We start from the raw sequence: 20,787 nt of genomic DNA on the forward strand, positions 1-20,787 counted from the left end.
TCAATTGCGTCGGCCAAGAGGGAGCTTCCTGTGCAGTATTGTATAGTACGACGAAATATCCGAGGGGGTTAGCCTGCATTCCTCGTCCATTTCTGTGAGGCTGGAGCGTGTGCCCGATGCGCCTATGTAAGAGAGAAACATGTTGTACGTTTACAAGCGAATGTGTATAGTACAGGCAATAAGACAGAGAGAAAAAACTTATTTTTCGCCAACGTCCGGCGCCCAACGCAATAATAATAGGCGACTACGTTAACACTTCTCTGCTTATTAGCTGTTCGCTGCTTTGAGCAATCTTGACAAAGTAAGTTTCAAAAACTGTACCCTGTCTGTCCTGTAGAAGCAACGAAAACACATTGGTTTGCAAATTTGATGTATTATGCATCGCTCTGAAATGTATCAATCATTCGTAAATATGACTTTTGCAAAAATTACGCAAACTTAGTGATGGATTTAAGAAAAGACGTAAATTAATAACGTAAATTCGTCTTCTTTAGACGCTCTAATAGGTGCAGTTTACGGAATTGTGACACCTATTTGTGGCGTGGCCTCGCAGATTTGCTTTAAATTTGCTAATTTCTAACGAAGCCGTAATTTAGTACATTTGAGTGCCTAAACAAACAAACAAAGAAAAAAGACATCTTCCAGACTCACTATGATTTCATTAAAATTAGTTTAGCCTGCCTAAATAGATTTTTTCTTTCGTTTCTTCTTTTCTTTTGTTCCCTGTGTGTTTGAATAGCGCGGAATCGGAGTTGTCCTCGAGCCGAAACGATTTTTTTTCATGTGAGATGCTGGCAGTTTGCTAAAATTGCGATGCTGTTATTATGGCGTGACGCGCACACCGTAATTATAGCACAGGTCCGACCCATTCACGACCGCACTGGACTGTCGTGTGCGAAGAGTCCAGTCCGGCCGTGCCAGTACACGCGTCGGAAATGTTTTCTCGAGTGCCTCTGTCCGGTAAAGGTTTCTTTGCCGTTAGTAAAGAGAGCATCGTGGCAGAAACCAACTTCCAGGCTATGAACAGTGGTGGTAGCGCAATGAAGCAAACTTGTCAACTACAGTAAGCGGCAAAACTTCCGTTCCAAAATTCGCTGTTTAGCGGTTGTCGCGCTGCCTATGAGTGATTATGTGTAATATTAATATGTTGATTTTAAGATGTCGTAACAGTACGTTTACTTATTTCTTTATCGCATGTGGCGTGTATGTTTGTAGTTCCGATAGATACTAAAATCGCTTGCTTCCAAAATAAATAAAAATGCTATTTCTGGTTGTCGCGCCGCCTATGAGAAAAGTTGTTAACTAGGATGCGTAATATTTATATACCAGAACGCCACATTCAGTTATACTTATTTTCTTCACAGGCGGCGCGCAACTCTTCAGTTTTCTGAATACTGGAAAAAGGAGATTGCTTGTTGCAGGGGCGGAGTTTCAGGACTGCTGTGATTAATAATATTTCAGGGTGTGTACCAACTTAAAAAAACCTGGAATTGTCAGGGAATTTCAACCCGTCTGCAAAAGTCAGGGAATTGTCAGGGAATTTGTCAAAAACCTGGCCAGGTCATGGAAACTGACAGACGGAAGTCTGTGCGAATGTTACCGGAAACAATTTTAACGCTAGATCAAAGCTGATCAAGTCGCTATCTTGGCGTCAACTACAATGAGCGGCGGAGCAAACGTGTACGAAGACGGCAAGACACAACTTTTGTCTATAGACACCGGTTAGGCCAATATTCGCACATTCGTATCAAATAATAAATGAGGGACCAGTCTAACACTGCTATGACACTCACGGGCGCAAGGGCCTTCCTCCGGGCCGGGAAAAAAATAATCTGCTCTCCTTTCTTCATGTCTGCGGGACGTAGCTGTAATATAGCTTTTTACCGCCCACTAAAAAAAAAAAAAAAAAGTATAGCCAAGCCAGCAATCCAGGTTCGATCCTGATTCAACCCATATAGCTTGCACTCTTGCTCTTTTAATGTCAGCAACGCCAATGCCTGCATCGAAGCTCTGTTGAGCAGCCAGTTCTAATGCGGCCCACAACTTTCATCACTAGCATGGTGACTTCTGAATGCTCTCCTCAGCTGCATGAGAGAATACGCTTAGAATTGTCAGGGAAAACCTAGAAAAGTCAGGGAATTTGGAAAAAGTTATTTGGTAGATACCCTGTATTTGCATTCGGGCCAAGTTGTCACGTCAGTCGCTGTGTTTTACGCGGCTAATGTTCTTTCCTCTCCTGACCTTCGGAACGCTTCCAGGCTGGCATTTATAGGCATCCCGTCGCTACCGCGAAATGATCAAGGCCCTGGTTCACGACGCTCGCGCCGCGGTGAAGACGAATGCGGACTGATCAGGAGCGACGGTTTCTCACTTTCTATCGGTGTTGTCATCCATATGCGTTGCTACCAGCTTGATACTACCTCCTGCGCGTCATCATCGTCTGGAAATCCACAGAAACGTCGTCGTGCAGACGACGAAAATATCGTATGCATTGTCATTGTACTTCGGATAAGATCCTTTGCATGCAGGACGTTCTGCAGCTGGCGGCGGCAGCAGCAATTACTCGGAAGAGCGCCGTTCTTCTTTCTTTCGCGCTTCTTTCTGCGGGACGGAATTTATCTTTATACTGGGATTTGATGCTACATATGAGATCATTTAGCATACAAAGATTAATATAATTCGGGCAAAAGTAGACCTCAGGAGAGTACCTGAGATTGTAATAAACAGGCGGCGCACGATCTCGCGTGATTTGAATAACGTGCATGTGACCCCAAGTGGTCCAAGTTAATCCGGAGCACCCCACAATACGGCATCTCTCATAGTCCGCGTTGCTTTGGGAGATTAAATTCAACGAATCAATCAAACCGTTCACGGGTGCTCACGTTGTTCACTTGCATCCGCCGATATTTCCAAATCATCTGGTATAGCGGCGTCCCGTAGCACTTTCAAAGCGGGCAAACAGAATATTAACTTTTTTTTCTTCTTTCTAGTGCCGGAGCTTCGGCAGCGCGAGCTAGTACAGCCTATTACAAAAAAGTAAATTCCACTGAGCCGTTGGTAGCAATGTGCGACGGGCCTTTTTTTTTTTTTCAGTAAGGAACATATGCAGTTGGCCGCAGAAGTTTACGGACCGCGGGATCCGAGAAAACGGCAAATACAACTATTTCCGTAGCCTGGGCTCGGTAGCCTGGTAATCGTATTTCCAACCTGTACTATGTATGGTATATGCGAACCATATGGAGTTCTACGGTTTTATTGGGCACGGTCACAAACTGCTCGAAAATTCACGGTTTTCTCAGATCTCGTGATGCGTGAACTTTTTCGACCGACTGTACTCGCGGCCTTCATACGCTTGGACCTCGTTGTTGCCTGTGTATATTTAAGTTTAGGCCAGTGCGGTTGACGAAGGCGGTTCATGCGGAACATTTTTTTTCCCTCTTCATTTTCTTTCTTTTTTTTTGCGTAAAGGTACGGTAAAGGGAGGGCATAACCGTGCTTCGAGCCAGAGGGTGCGGCATACGAGAGCTGTCCACGGTCCTGGGCAATCGGTATGACGCGATTGCTGTTTCACAACTTTCATGTCGTGTTCTGACTGGGGCGTACGTGTGGAAGCGAGCCAGCCGGTGCTTTTCGAGCTGAGATAATCTTCTCTTTTATTCTCGAGAGAGTCCCATCACCTTCGGTTTTGCGGTATCAGAAGCGCAAAAGCTGGAATTCTGCGTAATATACTTTTCTCACAAGGTTTTAATGACCCACGTGATCTTAACGAACCCACTGTATTACGTTCTGAAGCGACAGTTGGTTCCAGGGCATCATGGTCAGAACTCACAATATGTATACAAGGCGCGCCACTGTGTTCAGGAACATCAGATTTGTGTTTAAAGCCGGTAGTTTCATTGTACCTGAGCTAAACTTCTTTTCTAATAGATAAGTTCCATGGAAATTTTTCAGCACGAGAACTATGTGGCGTACGTATATCACTGATAAAGTTGTGACTGAAACATTTGAAGGAATAGCTTTTTTTAAAAAAAGTGTTTACCTTCATATTTATTTGGGTAGAGCGTGTACAATGTTAGTTTTGGAACCACAGGTATGACGTAGCATTAACGCTGTACGAGAAGCGCTATGTGGGACCTGTTGTCCGTACAAGACAAGGAAAGGCAAGAGAATGCAAATGTTATTCATTTGCTTATTCATAAATGCAGCACAGAAAACAAAACATACAGGAGGAAGTCCCAATGCATTACCTTGGCTGAATGGATAAATCAGCCTTTTTCCCTTTGTAAACTAGACGTTTTCTAGAGTTTTATATAGGTAGTTTAGCTGACTTAAATAATTGTGCTTAGTTAAGATAATCTGTTTTTTTTTTTTTGTTATTGCGTGACCTACACATGTCTTATAAGCAGCAGTCGATTGAAAACGGGGAAGTCATGACTCCACACATTGTCTATAGAGAGTCATGAACTTAATAGAACGTGTTGCTGGGCTATTTGGTTCATACATGCAGGTTTAACAGGCGCACACTTTATACGGGCCAATCACATGACTTGTGTGATTACTTTAACTCAGACGGCACAAGTAGTGTCGTCTAAGGTAAGACCTCGAAGCCAAGCGCTGGGTCATCCGGCAGGCTTAAGAGCAGTGGTCCTGGACTAAGGGCTCCTACCAACTAGGACTACCGCCCAACTTACACAATAATGTCTCTTTCATGACTTCCAAATGAAGCATATATATGGTCTTATGTATAACAGACTTGCGTGTACCCAAACTCACAGCGACGTTGTCGCGCAATGAATTGGCAAACTTGTTGCAAATTCTACAAGTGTGTCGATCAACGATGCAACCCCCCCCTTTTCTCTCCCTCCCTCTTATTTCTTTTTCTTTTGTTCTTACTTCGGGAGTGGTGGTTGGGAAAGTCGTGCGTTGCGTAAACTGGAGAGGATATTGCTGCGCCGACGGCGTGCAAAGTCGACTCTCGGCTTAGCAGGAGCGGGTCCCGTCAAGGTTGTCCTCTTTTTTTCTTTGTTCTCAGCTCGTTGCGTGTATTTTTTGTTTTTTCTTGTCCTTTCGTGCCGTTCCCGGGGAGCGCCGGTCGGCCAACTTTTCTTTCGGCGCCGTTAGGGTGACTCGCTTTACGGGGGATGTGCGATACTTGGGCCTTAGGTGATTCCGCAGCCGTGAAATGATAGCGATGTGAGACTGTATAGAATTTGACACGGTCGTCGCACATAGTGCGGGGTTATTTCTTTTTCTTCGCACCTGCTTTATGGTTGGGGAGTGTTGTTTGCGCGTTGAGTCGTGCTTCGCTGTTTCAGTTCCGGCCGCCTAATCGAGAATAGTGGGTGTGGCGCGAATGCGCACGTGGTATCTTTCGAGCGTCCGATGCGCGCGCTTCTTAGCGAGCAAAAGTGTTTGTTGCTCCGAAGATCGGGTGGCAGACATAAGCGAACGCCGGAGGCCTCGTTGTATTTTTCTCTCAAAATAAAGTTGATTGATTCGTTATGCTTAAAGGCGAAAGCCAACACTGGGCCGTGAGAGACGTCGTAGTGGAAGGCAGCGAGTTAATTTCGGCCCCATGGGATCTTTGCCGTGCACCTGAAATGTACGCGCGCGCGTTTTTTTTTGCAATTCTCGCCACCGAAATATAAACGCCCGCCGCGGCCGCGGGGATCGAGCCTGCGACCTCATGCTGAGCAGCAGAGCGCCATAGTCACTGAGCCACCGTGTCGGGTATCATGTATATAGTGAGTCACACAGCTTTGTTTGACAGGAGCATATCAGTCACGCACTGTGATGATCTGTCGAAAGACGTTGTCTAGTAACGCAATTTTATTCCACGGCGCTGCAGACTCCATTGAAATAGTGTGCCACGGTCATGGAGGCATCCTACATTGAAAGAAAGCCAGGGTGGCAGGGCAATAATTCATGTGTGCTAGATAAAACTGATTTCTTTATATACGTATACAGTTTACATTGTTCTGCATGCAAACCTCACGGCCATCAACGCGGGACATCTGTCTCCCTGTCGCCGTTGCAACGGAGGCCCTTGAACGCTGCGACAATGGCAATACGATGTCACGCTGCCATGTCACCATTGAGCGGGGTGAAAGGGGAGAGCGCAGCAGAGGTTCAGTGGCCTTTCCTCGTGTAGTGATATCGATCTCTCTGTTCCGAGGATGTCCGCGATGATGCAGAATCGGCGTCTGCGCTCTTCCTGCGTTTAGTTTCTAATGTCGAATAAGACTGTTTGCTGTGCTTTTAGCAGAATGTGGGCAGTGATGGTTGAGTACGGTGGATTATAGAGTTGCTTTTTTATGTCCTGTCAAGGGCAAGTTTGTCTTTCTTTTTTTTTCGATTCTCAATTTATTTTCGGCGCTTCATCTTCGAGAGTGTAATGCCTACGTTCCATGCGTCATTCCTGTTTTGGGAAATACGTACCTGTGGAATGCGTGAAAAATGTGAATACTTTACAATGGAAAACTGCTTTTTACCATAACGTAATCGAGTAACATCTGATAATTAGTACAACACTTGTTCAGTGTTTTGTGTACAGGCCCTTTGCTCGTGGATGGAACATTATTGCCATTATTGTTGATGTTTCTATTTGTGACACTTAGCGCTGTACACGCTCATTAGCACCTATGTAGCTATCAGAATGTCGATACGAAAAATATTGGCATCACTGAGCGTCTCTCAGGCTAACAGCTTATGGACGCACAGGTGCTTGCGTCGGTATTCGACTCCAATAGCGCCCTCGATGCTAGGCCAAGCTGTGGCCTATAAGCACCGTAGCTAATTTCTTCCTCCCAGGAAGAGATCCTGAATATGAATGCTGTTTCGTGGAACGCCTTGAGCACCTCGTCTTCTCGAGGAAACGTCCCGAGACGACGCCGCTCCCTTTCTGTCATAAAAGCGGCCGAGCATACGAATAAATCGTTCGGGTGCGCCGGCGCGAGTCTTGCGCATGGAGTGCGTCGCTCTTACCCGCGGATATCGGTCAAGCGGTGGATGTCTGCTCACGTGATCCCTTGGAGAGACCGAAGGAAGCGAGATGAAGACGAGGAGGAGGCGTAGTGCCGTTGCGTGGGAAGACATCGGTGGAGAGGAGGGTGGGGGGTGGTAGGGCAGCACGTTTGCGTGCTCGCCGCCGGCCGATGCCATGTGGCGTCGCCAGCGTCGCCGTTCTTCCCGCTCAGGCTGCGGCGTGCATTCAACACAACGTTGGCTTCGCTCGGCGGCGTGTTTTGCGGCGTTGGCGTCAAGCCGAAGTTGAGCGTCGCATCACGACCGTCGACTCGGTTTGCGCGGGCGACCGACTAGCAAGCCGCGGCGCCGGCAGGCTTCGTCGCGACCGCAACCACTTGTTGCAGCTTCGGCGGGCACGCCGCATTGCATCGCTGCTCCGCGACTCCGTCCGCATATGTTCCATACTCGCCTCACCTGGCCGTGACACACACACACTCGATGAACGCGCCCTCGCTGTTGGAGCTTGCCGACTGGTCGTCGGAAGCAGCGACGACACGACTCGCCACCACCTGCCGTTCGTACTACGCCGTGCACCGGCATTGCTTGCTTTGCGGCGTGTGCTTGTAACGGCGAAAACCGCGCGCCTGTGTGATTGTGGGCGCGTGCACGGAACGGTTTGCCTTCACTGCCCGGACTCACCACCGTACCGGCTGGCTCGTCACGTGTGTCGTGTTGGACCCCGCGCGGGATATTTTTAAAAGCCACACCCGCCCCTTCTGCCTCGGAGGACGGAGGGGCCCCATTCGGCGGCGCCGGCGGCTTCGGCTTTGCGGCTTCCTGGTTCTTCCAAGGTCGGCGGCGTTATAGTTGTGTGGTGGGGAGGCCCGCAGTGGACCGGCCGGTTGTTTGCTTCGGAAGATTCGTCTTTTCGTCGTGTTTCGTCGGTGTGAGGCGCTGAACTGCAATCGTTCAGATTTGTGTGCCGTTGTGTGCTCAAACTCTCTTGCGTTGCGTAGTCGCCTGACGTGTGGCTCTTCAGAGGCGAACCATACACTCCCGCCTGCACCTCTAAAGAGTGCTGTGTGCTTACTGGTGCGTGACAGCCATCGTCTGCAAGACAGACTTAGAAGAGCGTGAGTCTGACGGGCGTGTGCCGGCAAGCCGTCGTGTCTTGGCGTAGTTGTCGTCGTGATCGTCGTGTGGTGTTGCAAGGTCCGCGGTGTGAACGCTGGCGCCTTGTTTGATCACCCGCTGCGCCGGTGCATCTTCGTTCGACGGGCGGGACCCAACCTGAGCGAGACGGGCGGCAGTGCTGTTATCTGAGAAGGGGCGTGGGAGATCCGTCGGGCTGCTTTACTCAGCTCATCGTCGTCGTAGTCGTTTCGGCAGCTTTAGAAAACCCGTCGTCCGGCCATGGGTCTGGGAGTGAAGGTGGAAGAACGTCGCCTTTCTTGGAACACGTGGAACAACAAGGCGCCCATCTACAAAGTGAGCATATTTCTGACATCGTCACGCATGACATGTAACCGGCCGACTTGACGCTTACTCAGCCGCTGTGCACTAGCTGCGCCGAGCGTGAGGGCGCAGGTTCGACACCATGCCATGAGAGTTACACTAGAGAGATTTAATCTGCACTTCGAGAGATACCGAATAGTCAAAATTGAATCAGAACCCTTCATGTTACTGCTTCATTCATAGCCAAATTCGGAGACGTGTAAGAATCGGGCCAGTCAGTCGAACTACGTGTGAATATATTTGGCAAATTGTAATGCCTCACTGTAGCGAAATTTCGCAATACCTTGAGAGGCGTGGTTGATACAGCCTTTCTGAATAAGGTCTGCTATATAGTATATCGAAGGTTTCTGAACAGTCTTTTACGTTAACCTCGATTGGCGGTTGTTTAGAGCACACCATGCCGCGTTGCAGTAACACTGTACGTTAAAGCGCTGGTCGACACGCTCCCCCCTCCCCCCCGCCCTGCCCCCGTATAGGGCAGCGTGGAATTACTGCATTGTTGCATCAAATGACACCAGCAAAAAAACAAAAGAGGAGGGGGGATGCGGTATTGCTGTGGTCGTAAGTGATGTGTGCTTGGCAAAAAAAAAAAAAAAAAAAAAAAAACGCAACTTCGTTTCAAGAGGATCCGGGCATACGCGTTGTAAGTGTTCGTATCAGAGCTCACACCCCCCAGTTTCTCTTTCATTTCTTGTACTGCCCGCTTGAAGCACTTAAATAAAGCAACACTAGAGGTGGTGTTGATCAAAGACTACCGGTATACAGTAACTCTAGCGGCCGGTAGAACTGTGTATTGCGAGTTTGCAATTTGACCGCGTTGCACATACAGCGTAGTGTTCATCATTTTTATATCGGAATCTAAAAGCAAGAGGGAACAAAAGACACCGGGTATTGCATTTGCTGAAGGAAACCACGTGCAGTTACACTGGGAGCGCGTACATGCGTGCGTGTGTTCGGCCTGCACAGTCCAGCAGCGTTTCACGAAGGCGCGTAGTAAACTCTTGCTTCTTGCAGTTCTCCATAATGTTTTTTTTTTTTAAATGTATTTACGTGTTGTCCGATATCCACAACGGATGAAACCGGGCAAGTGTCTGTCTCTCAGAACCTTTTTTTTTTCCTTCCTCAGGTTTACATATTTCAGACGTGCGTGTATGTGGTAAAGTCTAGAAAGCCTGAAAGTCCGGTTGGTGCGGTCATTGCGTACACAGTGCGCGTCAACGCTAAAAAGTAGTTATGCCAGTTCTTGTTGGTTACGTATAGCAGGATTGCTACTACTGACGAAAGAACTCGAGAGAGAACGCTTTCTACTCTTTTTGGAGCTGACTAAAAATATATATGTACGGGGATAAAACTACGAAGCTTTATCTTGCGACTGTCGACGTCGTTCCTCTGCTTGTGCTCTGATCACGCTGCAGTGACCAAGGCACTTGTTTGTTGGGTCACAGCTCGGCGCAATCTTGGATGTCTCAACAACTATCACCGTGCTGATACGGAGAAAAAGCAGGCTTTAAATTTCTGCGGCGAATTCGTCTCACTTTCTTTCTGTAGGAAACGTCCATGATCTGCCAAGTCTCTGGCGGTCTAGTTTGGCAAAAAAGAGGGGGGCGGGGGAGGGGTAAACAAATAAATGACGCTTCCAAGTTTCGTGCAGTGGACAAAGAAACAATAAATAAAAGAAATACAAATTTACCGTGCTCACTCGTGGTTTAAGTTTCCACAGGTCGTCGAGCGCATGGTCAAGTGTTTGCTTTCCAGCCGCGCGTTGACAGCATTTTGACAGGCACAATATTCGAGAACACCCGTGCACTGAGAGTTTCCTGCATTAAAGGAGTAACACATATATATGTAACAGTGGTGTAAAACTAGCAAGCGCCGACGGCACGTAACTGCGTCACCATGCCATTGACGCCATGGCCCTGAAGTCAAGTGTTTGTTGCCCCGTCATAGTTTAAAGACATAAAGAGAAGCACTAAGTCATACTGATAAAGTATTCTTTCAAAACTCTATTGTCAATAATTTCGCGGAGAGAAGTTGATCACGTACTAAAAGTCAAAGTGAAGGCAAAAGTTACATGACGACACATAGCTGGTGCGGGAACTCCTAGGAGGCGTCCCCACCGGTTTCTTCTTATTGCGTTAATGCGTCTGATGATGGCACATATCTTGTGGAAAAGCGTAGAACGAGATGCGTTGCCGCATATTTGCAGTGACTACCAGGAAAGGGCGTGTTTCATTGATGTGGTACCGCTAATACGATTGTAGTTAGACAAAATAAAACTTGATGCGTTATTCTGTATCATTTCGTCAGACGGAGCATGCATATTATAGTTTTCGACGCAATTTATTTTTATCTATAGTGCTACCTTCAGAGCTTACGAAAAATATCGAGAACATCAAGTACCGCGTGGCTCTTGCCGTTATATAGCGGCAAAAAAAAAAATAATCTTATAAAAATGTGAAAATGTGCGCCTGTAATAGAAACTAGCGTTTGGAGTGTTCGCGCAAGATACCGTAGTTTACACGTGTTTTTACTGTTACGTTTCCTTACTGTATTTGTTTCCCTTTCGCGTTACACCCTCATAATGTTCTAGAATTTTTTCTAGTGCTTGGTTCTAACTTTCCACGGTTGAACAGGTGAGGGACGCCGCGGCGGGATGGCTGCAAATTTTGACCGCCCAACGTGTTGGCTTCTGTAAATTTTACTCTGACTGATGTATACACTTTCAGCTTCACAGTACCTTAGCCTCGTAATGGCATTACTTAGGACAAACGGCCAATATTTTGGGTACGTTACCATGTTTAGGGTGACAAGTGTTGGTTACCTATAAATGTAAAATTTGCAACATCGTAAAAATAACCGTGCATATATATAGTGTACTGTCTGTTTCGTAATTACCGCCCCCAGCGTAATCTTTATTGTTGCCGTCATCGTTGCTTTTGTGACCATAAATAACTGGCATCTTGCTAGAAGGCGCGACTGACGGCCCAGACTGGCTCCAATTGAACGAAGCCTCGCGCACAGTGCCTCGTTTCCGGCTGTCCGCGTGCAGCGGCAGGCGCGGTCGATGGCGAGTCGGTGCACGATTTTACCTGTTTGTGCATCGCGCCCGTACCTGTCGCAAGCACGTCTTTCTCCTATCGAGCGCGACGTTTACCCCGTCACTTAGAAACGCGTCGTTGTCACTGGCAGCTGTGCGGGAAATGTGATATAGCTACGATCCCCCCCCCCCCCCCCCCACACACACACACACACATCTTCATTGCTTTTTTTTTTCTTTCCGACGAATCACAGTAGATTACTGTCCGAGCTCATTGCTTCAACGAATCATCCCTTGTAATCTGTCGTATATGTGTGCCATTGGAGGACGAGTGTTTTCATGAAAGGAAGCTTACACGTAAGCTAAAACTAGGTGTTTGTTTTGAAGTTTCATTCGCTGTATTCCTATAGTTGCTAGCACTATAGAGAGATGCCCTATAGGGGTGGCTCCGGATTAATTTTGAGAGCGTTCTTTAATGTGCACTTGAATGTAATAAGTACACGAGCGTTTTGGCATACGCTCAGACAGACACGGTAACGTAGTTTTCTACAAGAATCATGCACTAGAATCAAACATTGTTCCACTCATCCTCAGGTAAATAGTTAAAGATTACTCGAGAGAACTTTGGCGCTAATGTCTACGGGAGCTGCTAGCGTGAAGCTCCAGCCAGCATGGGAATGCTGGGTATATACTACGTGAATTTGCCTAAACTTCGTCTTTATTGTCGCTTCGAATGGCTTTATGACTGCATATTGATAATTTTCAACAAAATATATGTTATGAATGCAACAAGTCGCAGTGATGATGCATGTGTGCAGTCTTCTTGACGTGCCGCATTTACAAAATATATGCTTGCATATTTAGAAAAACGAAAGTAATAAAGAAACGCGCAAAGACCGTCTAAAGCCACAAGCACAAACATTAGACAAATCCACGTGCTACTTATCGTTCTCAGAGTTGCTGAACCATATCAACGCCTGAATTCTCTCTAGTAATAGAGAGGTTTAGATTAGGGGACGCAAGCGGCTTGCGTACGCAAGAACTAGGGGCCACGGTACTGCGCATGCACAGACCCCTACGTTTGGGTCTGCGCACAAGCACTACCCTCGCCTCGAGTTCTTGTGTACGCAAGCCGCTTGCGTCCCCTAATCTAAAACTTTCTGTCTTTTTTTTTTTTTTAATGCTCAGTTCGTGGCCTCCCAGATCGCAGCTCGCCGGAGCGATCTCGGGGGCCACGCTCAGTTATGTGTTCTGACTCGGTTAGCGGTGACTCAGGCGCTCGCTGCAGAGGCATGTGTAGCGCTAACGTAAGCGGTACCTGCAAAACAAAGCGTCGTTGTTCTGGAAGGCGCTCGAAAAGCGGACGTCAGGAAGGAGGACACGACACTGGCGATGACTAACGACTGAATCATTTATTGTTCAGATGGTACGTGATGCATTGGCTAGAAAAAGCGAAAGACGCATGGCGAAGACAAAAACACACAGGCTGTTTCCATTATTTATTCACCGAGAAATTAGATTAAATTTTCTTGTTCTTTTTCTTTCATCGTAGTCACTACCTGTCGTTATGTGCTGTTATGCTGTTGAGCACGTGGTTGCGGATTCGATTCCTGGCTGCGAGCGATCGCAGTCTGACGCGGGCGCGGGGAATACAGGGACGTCCGTGTACCTCATCATCTGGGTGCCCGTCTGGGTACCCCGCGGGGTCGAAATTAATTTAACCTGCTTGGCTAAAATTTCTGAGGACCGTCGTCGCGAATAATGCGTCAGTGCTCCGCAAGTGGTCAATGCTCCGAAATTTATTGTCAATATCATAGCTTTTATGACGTCTCGCGGCATAATTTAAAGAACTGGCAAAAATTGTTGTTTAGATTTTTTTTTGCTCTGTTAGATAGATAAGATAGCTGCTGACTCTGTAATCACAGTATGACGCCTCAGTTCCTCGAACGTACTACAAATAATGAATTATAAGATATTTTAATGTTGCCAGTTCAAAAAGCGCGCCAAGTTTTCTGTCGTAAGGTTTCTTTACAACTAATCTGTGTACTTCACAAAAATTAGGGGCACCCAATCTCTCATAGAGGACAGCAACAAGCAAGCGAGCAAGCCAAGCCTTTGCAAGGCACGGAGGAAGCGGTTTGTGACCATAACCGCTGATTTTCGTGAAGCACAGAAATAACTTGCAAACAAACCCTACGGAAAGAAGCTGCGCTGTTTGACATATTTTTAAAACGGTCACCTTCAAGGAGAACATAATTGGTGATTTTTTTTTTGCGCTTTTGACGCTGTAGTTATGAAGCCGAGAGCCATCTGATAGATAAAAAAAATATATATATAAATGCCAGTACACATTTAAATGAAAATACAGAGGTATTTTTCCTGAATGAAATCTAGGGGCGGCTGGTACAAGGAACCATTTTCCGATCGGCGAAGGTCAGGCGGATGACCGGGCTGTTGCCCCAAGTTTGTGCAATTTGTAGTTAACTAAATTAGTGAAAAACATTAAACAATAATGTCATTCTTTAATAATTTAAATGAAAGCCTTACCTCGGGGCCACCTCTGATCTCCATGTCGAAATGGATGTGTTAGTATTCAACATAGAAATACTCTCATTGAACAAGTTCAACCGATTTGAATGAAATCTGTTCCACTTGAGAAAGAAATCTAATTTCTTCGACTGTAATAACCAGAATTTCGAATTAGTTCTCCATAGTTTCTACTAACACTGCCTTAATTTCTTTAATTCAGTTAATAAGTACAAGTAATGTCCCCTATTTTCTTTCTGACGTTTTATGATATGATAAATATCGGGGCGTCGGTTCCCTTTCTTCTCGTTCATATATATAAAAGGTACTTAAGGTTAAAACTTATATTGAAGCAAAACAATAAAGAAATCCATCTCTACCTAAAAGAATCGCAGCTCTGTAAACTGCATCTGTCAAATAATTTGAAGCGGACAAATATAATAAACTATATATCGTATATATTATCATATATTAAGCGAAAAACCTAATAAGAGGTATAGGTTAAAGGTGGTATAAGCCTACGCGGCTAGGGTTCACCTCAATTTGAATAGCGAAAGAGTGAGATTGGTCAAGAAGAAACAGGTCAACCTAGAGGCAGTAAGGGTAAAAGCAGATAAATTTAGGCTGGTACTTGCAAACAAATATGCAGCCTTATAACAGAGAGATGAAGATAACATAGAGGGGGGTAATGAATGAAACCGTTACTAGGCTGGCTTCAAAGGCAGCAATTGAAGAGGGAGGCAAGGCACCAAGGCAACCAGTAGGCAAGCTCTCCCAAGTAATAAAGTACCTAATAAAGAAACGACAAAGAATAAAAGTGTCCAACTCAAGAGATAAGATAGAACTCGCGGGACTGTCAAAACTAATCAACAAGGCGAAACTAAGGGATATTCGAAATTATAACGTGAGACAGACTGAAGAAGCCGTAAAAAATGGACGCAGCCTGAAACCAATAAGAATTCTATACTGCGGAAGAATTATATACTGACCTGTACAGTATACCCAGAGGAGTCAGGATACCTCCATTCGAAACAGTAATGAACAGTATACAGAAACTCCTCCTATAACTAGCGATGAGGTCAGAGGGGCCTTGCAAGACATGAAATGGGGAAGAGCGGCAGGAGAAGATGGAATAACAGTCGATTTAATCAAAGGTGGAGGAGACATAATGCTTGGAAAAATGGCGGATCTCTATACGAAGTGTCTATTGACTGCAAGGGTCCCAGAAAACAGGAAGAATGCAAACATTATACTAATCCACAAAAAGGGAGACGTCAGAGAATTGAAAAACTATAGGGCCATTAGCTAACTCCCAGTATTATGTAAGTTATTCACCAAAATAATCTTGAATAGAATAAGGGCAATACTGGACTTTAGTCAACCAAGGGGACAGGCTGGCTTCAGGAAGGGATACTTTACAATGGATCACATCCATGTCATTAATCAGGTGATCGAGAAATCCGTAGAGCACAGTCATGCCTCTTTATATGGCTTTCTTAGATTTACGAAAAGGCATTTGATTCAGTAGAGATACCAGCAGTAATATAGGCATTACGTAATCAAGGAGTACAGACCGCTCACGTAAATATCTTGCAGAATACCTACAGAAATTCCGCAGCTACCTTAATTCTACACAAGAAAAGTAGGAATATACCTATGAAGAAAGGGGTCAGACAAGAAGAGACAATCTCTCCAATGCTATTTATTCACTGCGTGCTTAGAAGAAGTATTCAAGCTATTAAACTGGGAAGGTTTCGGAGTAAGGATCGACGGCGAATATCTCAGCAATCTTCGGTTTGCCGATGACATTGTTCTATTCAGCAACACTGCAGACGAGTTACAACAAATGATTGAGGACCTAAACAGAGAGAGTGTAAGAGTGGGGTTGAAGATTGATATGTGGAAGAGAAAGGTAATGATGGATAGCCGGGCAAGGGAACAAGAGTTCAAGATCTACAGTCAGCCTCTAGACTCTGTGAAGAAGTATGTCTACCTTGGTCTACCACAGGGAACTCTGATCATGAGAAGGAAATTCATAGAAGAATAAAAATGTGTTCGATTGCATACGGCAGACATTGTCAGCTCCTGACTGGACGCTTTCGATTATCATTTAAAAGGAAGGTGTACAATCAGTGCATTTTACCGGTGCTAGCTGCCATATGGGGCAATGATTTGGAGACTGAGAAAGAAGCTTGAGAACAAGTTAACGACCGCACAAAGAGCAATCGAACAAAGAATGCTAGGCATAACGTCGAGAGACAGAAAGAGAGCGGTTTGGATCAGAGAGCAAACGGGTATAGCAGATATTCTAATTGATATTAAGGGGGGGGGGGGGAATACCACTGGGCAGGTCATGTAATGCGCACACTAGATAACCGAAGGACCATTAGGGTTACAGAATGCGTACCAATAGAAGGGAAGCGCAGGCGAGGATGGCAGAAGACTAGGTGGAGCGATTAAATTAAGAAATTCTCAGGCGCTAGTTGGAATCGATTGGCGCAGGACAGGGGTAATTGGAGATTGCAGGGAGAGGCCTTCGTCCTGCAGTGGGCATAAAATATGATGATGATGACGATCATGATGATGAATGTGAATTTCAGCCTAGGTAAAATTTTCACGCAGTTTACGGGAGTTTTGCAAAAGTCCTACTCACAAATTAATTATTTATGTGGGGGTAGGGTATAATACGTCAATTTTATAAGCTTCCTCAGTAAGTGTAGTCACAAAATTGCGAGATCATTTTTGATAGTTTAGTTGGTGCTTTATACATCTTTGCTATTTTCATGCCATTCTTGTGGAAATATATGGATAGTCTAAATAATGGATCTGCTCTCTAAAAGGCGGTAGATCGTAACATTATTTTAAATCCAACAAAACTAATCGAATTCGCTGCGGTGGAGGCCGAACGAAAAGATTTTTCCGTTGCCATAGATTGGAGCTCCGATATATGAGGTATAAGGCTTCCTCTTAGAAGTATTTTTGAGACCCCGCGATAGAGAGAGAAAAGAAGCTATGTCCCTGCTGGACTGTTGAAACTTTGTTAACGCCTGCCCCGTCACTGTCTCGTTTGTGGCACCAATGTGCCTCGAATGTCTGAAATCACTCGCTTGAAAAAAAGAAAAAGGACGGCGCAGCACGGCTGCCGCGTGTGGAGAGGCGCATCCGTCGGCCAGGCGCTCTTTTCGCACGCGACGGAAGCCGCCGGCAGAACTTGGCATGTCTTCTAATTGCCCCCTAATTACCCGGTTACATGGCTGGGCCCCGAGAAACGTTGGAAATGGCCGCTTCGAGTCGCAGTGCCAAACCGGACCGTGCCTGCCGCTTCCTTTGTTGTCTCAGCACATGCAAGGGGCCGGCGTATCTGGGTCGGTGCTGGGCCGGTTTCTGCCGCGAGGTTGCAGTATCAAGTTGGTCTAACGGTTGGTTTCGAACGCTGTTCCCTCGCACATCATCCTGATGTTCTGTCCATTAGACCACGGACTGTGGACTGCCCAGCGACTCAAGTTACTGGAATAGTTAAAACAGATAAACATAAATACCAGAAAGTGCGTCGAATTAACGTCGATTAATTGCATCGACAAATCTATGCAATAGGGCTTTTCTACAAGACACAACGTCGTCTCGGTTGTATGACATTGTGCACTTACAAATCAAAATGAGAATTTTATTACGTTTTAGTAAAATTGCAGGCATTTGTATGCAGAAGGCATTTCATATACAGAACGTCATAGTCGACTGTAACGGGGCCTCGTATACAAAACAATTATTAGAATTAGAGCTAGTTAAATCTACAGTAACAGGGCAAACATGCAGTGCACAGAAATAAAGAAAGCGAATAAAACATATAGAATTGATTACGAAGACTAGCGTGATTATAGCATATGCCATGATAGCGAAACATATCACAGCACCTGAAAAGAACAACAAAAAAAAGAAAGGTCATGAAAACTGGATATACCAGTATCATACTAAGAGCACTCACTGAATCGTAAAAAGTGATGTACTAACTTCAGTCTGACCGTAATAGGTACACGCTTTTATTTCTTTCTTAAACATGTCGAATGACAGTGTGTTACGATATTTTCGAAATCACATTGTGGTCAATCTAGATCGGAGGCACAAATAATGTCACTTCAAATGCAATTTTCCGAAGCTACGTTCCAAATGTACCCATGTCAAGGGCTCGATAAGATCGGTTACCTATTTTTTATTGCAGTTTAATGTTAGCTTAACATGCTTCATGCGAGGGTGGTAAATGGCCAGAATAAAGCGAGCACTCACCTAAGGTTGAAAGAAACATGTTTGTTTCAACCTTGTTTGTGCTCGTTGTATTTTGATCATCTGTTTTCTATAGGTATCACATTTTTCCATTGTTGCCGGTCGTTTTGGTTCATTGGTGTTGGTGTAACAGTATTTTGACCGCGCTATGAAGCGAGCGGTGCTGATAACCGCAGACAATAGAGCGGCATACTCAAAAGAATTGGAGCCATTGTAATCTTCCTATAGCCGCAGCTGCGACCACCAAGGACGGTGTCAACCTTTGTACGGAGCTGTGTCGCGCCTGTCAGCTGCTGCTGTGGTACTTATCACGCCGTAATCTGGAGTTGTTGCTTGGAATTTTTTTCATAACGAGTCCACAGTGTGTGTAGGGCAAGTTCTTCCCCAACGATAACGGGGCTTTATCTACCACCATTTCCTACGACGTCTTTATAAGTACGTAACTCTGTGAATTTGTTTAGAAGTCCTTATTGATTACTTTCAGGCTCTTGTCTTCTTGAAGAAAGTTTTGCTACAAGCGAGTCGCCGGTCGTGCGGGATTTTCCTTTTTCCTTTCAGAAAACTTCTACTTCGTTTTAGGAAACTTATCTTTCTTTTCGTATTTGCCATAGCGAGAGCTCACCTAGATTTTGATTAAAAAGGACTCATATGCGCCGTACCATAATCCACTGTGATCACATATATGGTTTTATATGGGAATATGTTTTTACACTGTGGGGTTCTCACCCGTGCTCTTGGGACAAAGGAACGACAATACAGTAGTGCAAACAATCACAAGGGCATTTATTGCACCTTTCATAGACTAATGCCTGCTAGCCGAGTTGCAATTCACAAAACATGCCGATGGGCGCGCGACAAATCGCGGAAGTCCGACTCACCGCGACCGGACAACGAGCGAATATGTTCGCCCCATGCATGGACACCAACGCCTGGTCGTTCGCGCGTACGGTCACGCGAACGGTGGCGCGTTCGAACGATCGTGTTCGTCCATTTCGGGGTAGGCCTCACGAGACGGTGTCGCAGAAGCATGGATCGGCGCACGCGCGGAACGTCCGCGCCGCTTGCCGATCGCGAGCCAAAGAGGAAGAGCCTTCTCGTTTTTTCGCCCAAGTAACCCCGCCGTTAGGTGGGGTTAGCAGAGCAACACTCACGCCATTTCTCGTGCTACCCTGCAAGCATACCGACCCCCGCAGTAAAGCCACACGGCGAAGCCGGATTACAGGAGACGGGAGCTATGCGAGAAAACATATCAGGGGACGCGTGAGAGTCGCGCTTCCCCACAACACATGATTCCATAAGATCATATAATATTATGGATAGAGGGCATCCGGGGCATAATAGATTCAACAGCATGATTTTATTTATTTATTTGTTTGGATGATACTACCAGGCTGCTTGTTCGCAGGCAAAACAGGAATGGTACATTTGACAAGAGAGGCATTGACAGTCAACTTCGAAACGTTTGCATCACTTTAAACACTACGAAAGGATGACGAAAGAGTAAACAGGGGGAAATCCAGATTACAAGTTAAGAGAAACAAGTTGAAGGTTTAGCTCTTTGCAACAGTAGATTACTGCGAAAAAAAAAAAGAGAAAACGAGAGAAACAAATGAAACAGGACAAGAAACTCTATCGCATGAACTTATCCACTAGGCATGATGACGACACCGCAGATAAATATGAAGAAACCAGGGGCGCGATCGGAGATCTTTGTTCGAAACGCGCGTTCAATTGGAGTTCAGTTTCGCACACGCTACTGGCCTAGGCCGCGCCGACGTCGTCAGCCGGCCTGTTGGCGCAGCCTAAGCCACTCGTGTGCGGCAGGGTGCCTACCAACCGGGAAGACCGGGAACTCTCAGGGATTTTGAATAGTCTGGAAATACTCAGGGAGAAAACTCACGGAGTTCTTGCTTCTTTCAGGGAAAATGAGCTGCAATTTTATTGAAAGGGAACGAGAGTCGCGCTAATGTTGACTCAAGTAACACAGAGGATTCGTAACGAATTGTCTTTGACACCGTGTCGTCGGGTGGAGGAGTTGCCAGTGTACTAAAACTGACCAAGCAGATGCTTCAAATGGTCCGTGGGGCGAACGCGCGGCGAAAGGAGGACGAGAACAGAAAGGACCGACGAATTGAGGAATGGACGGGAAAGAGTGTGCCGCTGCTTCTTTGAAAGAGCTTGAGCTAAAAGAACTAAGTATTAGCTGACGCCGAGGTGCAGGTGTCTCTCATCTAAATCAAAATAAGCTCTTTTAAAGCAGCGAAATGCGACACTGAGGCGTTGGGCGCAGGCAGAGAGTATTTCAGGACAGTTGAGGGTAAATTTCCAGCTGCTGGGAGTGAATCTCACTTCCGACAAAGTTCGGGCCTCATGCAAATGAGCTTGCTATCAGTTGATAGAAATAGCTCATATTCGAAAATATTTGCTTCTGTGTGCATCTCTTTTTATTCGTATTTGAAGATGTT

The 20,787-nt window shown here is 45.8% G+C and overlaps 1 protein-coding gene across 5 annotated transcripts in view; it reads left to right on the plus strand.

Moving 5' to 3' along the window:
• The window catches only part of LOC126533015 (calpain-B-like), a 172,802-nt gene that overhangs the window by 27,635 nt on the left and 124,380 nt on the right, over nt 1-20,787 (plus strand). For 2 of the 5 annotated variants that reach the window (XM_055071694.2, XM_072289407.1), the window contains exon 1: nt 7,174-8,454. The exons of 1 other annotated variant lie outside the window; for it this stretch is intronic. In XM_055071694.2, the coding sequence (XP_054927669.1) occupies nt 8,380-8,454 (75 nt within the window). In that variant the 5' untranslated portion in view covers nt 7,174-8,379. Of the gene's footprint in view, nt 1-7,168; nt 8,455-20,787 lie in introns of those variants that run through there. 2 more of the 5 variants (XM_050180200.3, XM_055071693.2) reach the window with 2 other exon arrangements.

Source organism: Dermacentor andersoni, chromosome 7 (assembly GCF_023375885.2).
Source record: "Dermacentor andersoni chromosome 7, qqDerAnde1_hic_scaffold, whole genome shotgun sequence".
Classification (NCBI taxonomy): Eukaryota; Metazoa; Arthropoda; class Arachnida; order Ixodida; family Ixodidae; genus Dermacentor; species Dermacentor andersoni.